Source organism: Orycteropus afer, unplaced genomic scaffold, assembly GCF_000298275.1.
Source record: "Orycteropus afer afer isolate SDZICR_OR568_19922 unplaced genomic scaffold, OryAfe1.0 scaffold00502, whole genome shotgun sequence".
Lineage (NCBI taxonomy): Eukaryota > Metazoa > Chordata > Mammalia > Tubulidentata > Orycteropodidae > Orycteropus > Orycteropus afer.
The window spans coordinates 875,139-882,025 of record NW_006922089.1 but is presented as its reverse complement, the minus strand read 5'-3'; the positions used below and the strand labels follow the sequence as shown (position 1 = coordinate 882,025).

General features: G+C 53.1%; 1 protein-coding gene across 1 annotated transcript in view; it reads right to left on the bottom strand.

Moving 5' to 3' along the window:
• Window positions 1-2,973: 2,973 nt before the first annotated feature.
• The window catches only part of SNAP29 (synaptosome associated protein 29), a 34,355-nt gene continuing 30,441 nt past the window's right edge, over window positions 2,974-6,887 (bottom strand). The window contains exon 5 of the mRNA XM_042782904.1: window positions 2,974-3,131. Coding sequence (XP_042638838.1) covers window positions 2,974-3,131 — 158 coding nt within the window. The remainder of the gene's footprint in view (window positions 3,132-6,887) is intronic.

Sequence of the window (6,887 nt, the reverse complement as noted above, 5' to 3'; positions counted from 1 at the left end):
AAATGAGAGACAGGCCTGTGAAGTGGGCATTAGCACCAGGGAGGCAAGCACTCCTTAGAACAACCAACCCTGAGATCAAATGGGTGGCATCTGCCCAAGGATAAAGCTCAGACAGCAGGGATAGAAGGAAGGATGAAAGGAAATGAGAAACACAGGGAGGAAGTGGGGAGAGAGCCGTTTGTGAGGACTGCAGTGGATGTCACAAAACAAAAGGTATGTGCAACCAATGGAAAACCTATGTGTTCTGTAAACTTTCATACAAATCACACACACACACACACACACACACACAAATCAATCAATAAAGCAGCATTAGTAACCAGTCCTTCATGGCACGAGAACAGGGGGGCAGTGCAGCAGAAATAAGATAGCGGGCTACTGAGGCTTTAAGACAGTCCGTTGGCCAAGGCTGGAGAACACAAACACAACAAAATACACGAGACCTCCCCCACGTCAGTGGAAAACACGTTTCTAGAGCAGTGAGGGCAATTTTCCAACCATAGCTTGGGGTGAAAAGAAAGGAGGGGGTGGAGATTGGCTTTGTCAAGGTAACCAAAGACGGGGACAGTGGATAAAACGTTATTCTGCTCCCTGCCAGTTAAGTTACCAACGCAGCCGCCTGTGCTCCTCAGAAGGCCGTGGAGAGACTGCTGGCAGTGGCCTTGAAGTACATGTATTGAAATTAACACGTCTAGGTCTAAAGTGTCTTGCCTAATACCCAGAGTTCATGCTGCGGGCTGGGGAGAAACCAGTTACCACCACAGACACGAACAGGACTGGCTGGGAGCGAGCATGCGGCTGCCCCGCATTCTGGCTTTGGGCAGTACTGGCGCAGAGCCCGCTGAACGCGTGTTGTTTGGGCTGGGCGCACGTTAACAACGTCGCCCCTTCATCAGTTTTTCAGAAAGTAATAAAGTTAGCTTATCTGATGAACAAGCCTCTAATTAAATTCCCTGGGACATTCAAGATGCGCACAGGTCCTCCTTCCTGGGGCGGCTGGGACGTGGCCCGTATCACGAGCTCTGCTTGCCGGGGGAGGCTGTCAGCAATTTCAGGAAAAAGATCCTGCATCTTGGGATGGGCCTCTTTCGAACAAAAGGAGCTCTGGTGACAGTAGTTAAAGGAGTCGCTGATAATCAAGTTTGGCGATGCTAACCCACCAGGTGCTGGGCAGGATAAAGGAGGCTGACAGCCCTGAAGACTGACAGCCTGGGAGACCCTGTGGGCAGTTCCACTCTGTCCTCTAGGGGCGCTGTGGGTCAGAATGGACTCCACGGCAGTGGGTGTGGTTGAGGCTTTGCTTCTGTGAAGACTGACAGCCTGGGAGACCCTGTGGGCAGTTCCACTCTGTCCTCTAGGGGCGCTGTGGGTTGGAACCAACTCCATTGCAGTGGTTTGATTTTTTGGCTTTTTACAACTACATCAACACTAATCTGCTGCTGCAACCGTTTAAAGAAGATTCTTCTTCCACGAGACTCCTGTTTGTAGCTGCAGGGCAGAGAGGAAAGCACCACGCTGCCCCAGAGGTCACCACGACCATAGCTGCAGTACTCGGCCAAAGGCACCGTGACTTTACATTGCTTCTTGACATGTCATTGTCAACATCAGTCCCTTTCCCCACCTTTAAACTATTTTAATTAATTTTCTCTTGAAAAGATAAGGCCCCCACCACCAAAAACAAAACAAAACAAAAAAACCCGCCTTGTGGCTTCATTTCATTGGCGGTCCCAACACAGAAATTCATAGCGTCAAAAGTTATCTGATAGGCTTTCAAAGGATCCTTGTATAAGATGGGAGCTCTGGTGGCGCAGCGCCTAAGGCATTTGACTGCTAACCAGAACCACCGGCCACTCCTTGGAAGACTGGGGAATCTACTTCGTAGAGATACCACCTCAGATACCTAAGGTGGCATTGCTAAGAGTCCAAATGGACTCCACAGCAGTGTTTGTTTTTTTTGGTACGATGCTAGGAGATAACAAGGTGTGCAGTGAGTGTGACCATGTACGTTTTTCAAGCCAAAGCCGTCTACGCAAAGTCGGTGTCATTTGGGGAGCACCAAGTTCAAATCCTGAAATGGGGTGATAGAGAACAAAGGGGTGATCCCAGCCACTCTGGATCAAATACCCCCTCTGTGAAGCACAGGCAGGCACCCCGGGTAAGCCAGGAGGCCCAAGTACTAAATAAACCCTCAACCTGGCCAACAGGGCGACTCCAAGTCGGGTGGGGTGCTGGGTGGAGGGAGACCGCTGCCTGGCCACTGAGTCACGGCTACGTGGCCTCCTATAGGGCCACCCAGTCGGTCACCCGGGCAGCCTTGAGCCAGCAGACGCAGGCCGCTGACCAGAACCGGAGCCAGGAGGGACCGCGTGGGGTCCAAGTGACACAGGGCGTGAATCGCCTGGAGCCCTCCAAAAACCCTTGCCAAAGCCGGAGGGGCAGCCGGAGGGTGTCGCCAGCTACCTAAAGCAGCAGAAAACACCGCACCCTCCATTCCTGAGTCTAACGGTTTCTTTCCTGGAGGGTGGGGGTTGGAAATGAAAAGATTTGCTCAGTGTTTGATCACGGCTGCCCAGAAAAGGGGTGAGAAAATCCCACCCCTCAGCACTGGAACTCATGGGAAGGCGGAGGAGTGGGAAGTACGGCAAACGGAGAGTTGGTGCTGCTGAAAATTTTGCACGCGCTTTCTTTATGCTCATTACAGTGATTGTTGCTCCTCTCAGCCCGGCAGCAAGGGCCAAGGATGTTAGGGCCCAGTTACCTATATTGCTACGCGTTCCGTTCTATGAGCTTAGGGAGCTGGTGACCCCAAGAAAAAGTGGGACAAACGTTTCCTCCTAACAACACAATCTCTTAGACTCGTTCTGGTACATCTGCAAACACACAGTAAATTATAAAATAAAACAGGAGATGAGGTTTCTTGGGCGTTTAAAAAAGCTCCCTGGAATCCCTGCGCCTCAGGGAAACCCCCAGGCTTTAAAGTTGCCGGACTTTCTTCTCAGTGGTCTTTATGTTGAGGTCTAACTTGTCCACTTTGGTCGTGAGCCGGTCCAGGATGTCATCATGATCCTCGATTTCCGTCTGCATGCCCAGGGCGATGTCCTTCAGGCGGCCCAGGCCCACGGACAACTCATCTGGGGGAGGAGGAACGACAGAATGGCCTGAGCGCACACGCACATTGAGGGGGCGGCTTCCTGCAAGAGGGGCTCCGGGCACGTTTTCCAAAAGCACGTGCACGTGAAAGGGAGCCCTGGTTACTCACTAAGAAGTAATGTTTCACGTGGGCTCCTCCCCTCCCCCAAGGTAACCAGTCTAACCTCCTGGCAGCGATGGAGGAAGGGAGCAAAATGGTTGGGGGTCGGCCACTACTTGAAAGGTTGGCAGTTTGAACCTACCCAGCGGTACTGCGGGAGAGAGGCCTGGACATCTGCTTCCCTAATAAAGATTACAGCCAAGAAAACCCTTTGGAGTTCTGTGGAACACATGGAAGTTGCCATGAGTCCCAATCGGGTTTGATTCTTTTTTGGTCCTCTCAGTGTTTCCAGAAATACATAGAAGATCCACAGTCTGTCAGCGGCCTTTAACACCCCCCTGTGAAGCACAGGCAGGCACCCCGGGTAAGCCAGGAGGCCCAAGTACTGAATCCACCCCCAGCCAACAGGGCGACTCCAAGTCAGGTGGGGCGCTGGGTGGAGGGAGACCGCTGCCTGGCCACTGAATCACGGCTACGTGGCCTCCTGTCCCCTGATCCTATAGGGCCACCCAGTCGGTCACCCGGGCAGCCCTGAGCCAGCAGCACAGGCTGCTGACCAGAACCGGGGCCAGGAGGGACCGCGTGGGTCCTACTGCGTGGGTCCTACTGCGTGGGTCCTACTGCTAGGTCGCCGCATTACCAGCTTGGATAGCACGCAAAGAAACGACACACACGGGGACCTGGGGAACCTCTCAGACTCCAGGGCAAGTGCTGGGGAGTCGGCTAGTCATTGCAGCCAGGTCTGCTGCCCTGCCTTTCAGGAAAAACCCCCGCTTTGGTGGACAGAACCCCACTTCCTTCCTCTCCACCTCCCAAAGCTAATCAAACCAGAATGGCTAATGAGGGGCGCTCTTCAGACACAGGCCTGGGAAGACCTATGCTGTGCAGCCCACCACCCAGGCTGCCCTGGGTAAGGCCTGCCTGAGGGTGGCAGGGGAAAGAGGGGGTCCTTCCCGCCCTGGCGTGTGCCTGGGTGCTCTGCCAGAACCCACGTGTGCTGCAGACATGCCCACTGGACCCAAATGCTATGGAAACCCTGACCTATGTTACACCTCCCCACATTCACTCACTTGTTGCTGTCACGTGTCCTCAGACCCATGACCACGTCAGGGCCGGGGAACCGCCACAATTAGCTCATAGTTCCCTCCACCTACTGGTACCAGTGGCTGCGGACTCGACTCTGACTTATGGCGCCCCCACGTGTCTCAGGTTGGAACTGTGCTCTGTGGGTGTCATGGCTGAGTTTATGGAAGTATCACCAGGCCTATCTTCCAAGGCTCCTCTGGGTGGACTGGAACGTCCAACCTTCTGGCTAGCAGTGGAGCTCTTAGTGGTTTGCACCATCTGGAGACTCCTTAACTAAGAACAGCACGTCAGAAAAGAGCCAAGAGAAGACATAGTGCTTTGAAAGACGTCTTAATTGCTAAATTAGAAATAACACGTTATGGAATGAAAGTCAGGACACACAAATATTTAGCACCAGCACCAGAAAGTGCAACAGAATTTTTTTTTTAATAAAAATGGTTTTCGGGTTACTCACAACTATGATTCTCTATAAGGATTGCTGGTGGTGCAGTGGTTAAATGCTTGGTTGCTAATGCAGAGGCTAGTGGTTCAAACCCACCAGCTGCTTGTGGGAGAAATATGTGGCAGCTTCCATAAGGATTTAAAGCCTGGCAAACCCTGTGGGGCAGTTCCACTCTGTCCTCTAGGGGCGCTGTGGGTCAGAATGGACTCCAGGGCAGTGGGTGTGGTTGAGGCTTTGCTTCCGTGAAGACTGACAGCCTGGGAGACCCTATAGGGCAGTTCCACTCTGTCCTCTGGGGGTGCTGTGAGTTAGAACTGACTTCCTGCTATGTGTCTGTTCTTGTGGTTTATGACCCAGCATTCCAAGGTAAACCTGTAAGGCCTTGGAAAAGAACAAAGCCAGGCTGGTAACTTGGTGGAGATAAGGAATGTGGTAACATGAGGTCAGCAGGCAAGGGAGCCCCAGCCGGAGTGGCAGAGGTAGTCTGCGACAAGCACAGGTCCCTGAAACAGGTAGGGAGGTGGTATGAAGGGCAGAGCACACGTGTCACGGGGAGCAAGGTGCGAGCCCACAGAGCAGGGCCAGCGTGCTGGGTGGGAGCCACCTGGTTCCCCTGGAATTCTCCCTGCTGCCCCTCACTGGGTCCTGCGTCGGCCTCCCCTCCCCCTCCCCCTCTGCGGATGGCTGTGCTCGGCCCCTTCTGTGGGCTTCCTGGAGTTCAGGTCCTTCGACAGTACCCTCCTCCCTCCCGCTTCCAACGCAGCCAGCCTCTGGGACGCCCTGGGCCCAGCCACACCTTCGTCTGGGCGGAGAAACCCTGAGTGGGAAGGATAGAGGCTTCCAAGCCCCACTGTGTTTCACTGGTGTCCTAGGTGGGGCAAGCAGTTAGTTACTTGGCTGTAACCCAAGATTGGAGGTTTGAGTCCACCCAGAGCCACCTCAGAAGCAAGGCCTGGCAATCTATTTTCGAAAGGTCACAGCCACGAAATGCGTTCAGAGCAGTTTTGCTGGACACACGCTCCACGAGCTGGGGCCGAGTCAGGACACCCGGTTTATGCTTCCCCGGGGTGGACAGACACCTGCCTGTGAGACGTCCCCGCTCCGGAGGGCGGGGTCCACAGCACCGAAGCCAGAGGGACTACTGGGCTGCTGCAGGCTCTGCGGGCAAAGGTCGGGGGGGCGTGGGGAGCGCGCGCTGCCGCAGCGCGGGGAGACGGCCCTGTCCTGCACCCGCGCCCGCGCCGTAGGCGATGTGCTAACACAGGTGGGAATGGGAACGCTCGCAGCCACGCAAAGATGGTATGAAACACAGTTCTTGTATTTCCTTAGTTTTGCTCCCATCCATCTTGTAAAACCCACGTCTATTGCGCTGTGGGGATGGTAGTCAGTGTCATGAGACAAAACGTGCATGAACTGCTGTGTGCAAAACGAGCATGGTCTGTCAACTTTCACCCAAACCACAATAAAGATAAAAAAAAGCCATGTCTTTTGATGTGAAGAGTTTTTTGAATACTGAAAAAGATTACATAAAAAAAGTTGTGAATTAGTTGCCAAAGATGAAACATTAGAAGTTTTTTATTTTAAAAAAAAAAAAAAAAAGATTATAGTCACTGACTAACTTCTTTTCTCATAATTTAGCTACCAAATGTGGCCAAAGGCTTCCACACAGAAACGGGGGATTGTTTACAGAAACACTGGAAATAACCTAAATGTCCAAGAACAGGGAGTGGAACTATGAAAAATGAAGCTTTTCAAGAACATTTTGTAACTCTGAAAGGTCCTACATAGAAACCGAAAAGCAGAACACAGAACGGTGTACACTGAGTGACCCCAGGCCCACTTGAGAGCTGTACGTGCACATGGTATGTTCACGAAAACAAGAGAATCACATCTACACAGCCTGCTAGGGGACCGCAAGCTCCCTCCAGAGGCCGTGGAGGCCGACTCCTGGCTCCCCACGTGTCAGAGGGGACCTGTGCTCCCAGGCTTGCCAGCAGCTGCTCTTCTGGAAGCCGACTGCAAGGGGTGTTTATTTCCTCATACTGCGAGAGACTTGTTACCACGGAGTCCATTCCTGCTCACAGCGCCCCTAGAGGACAGAGTGAAACT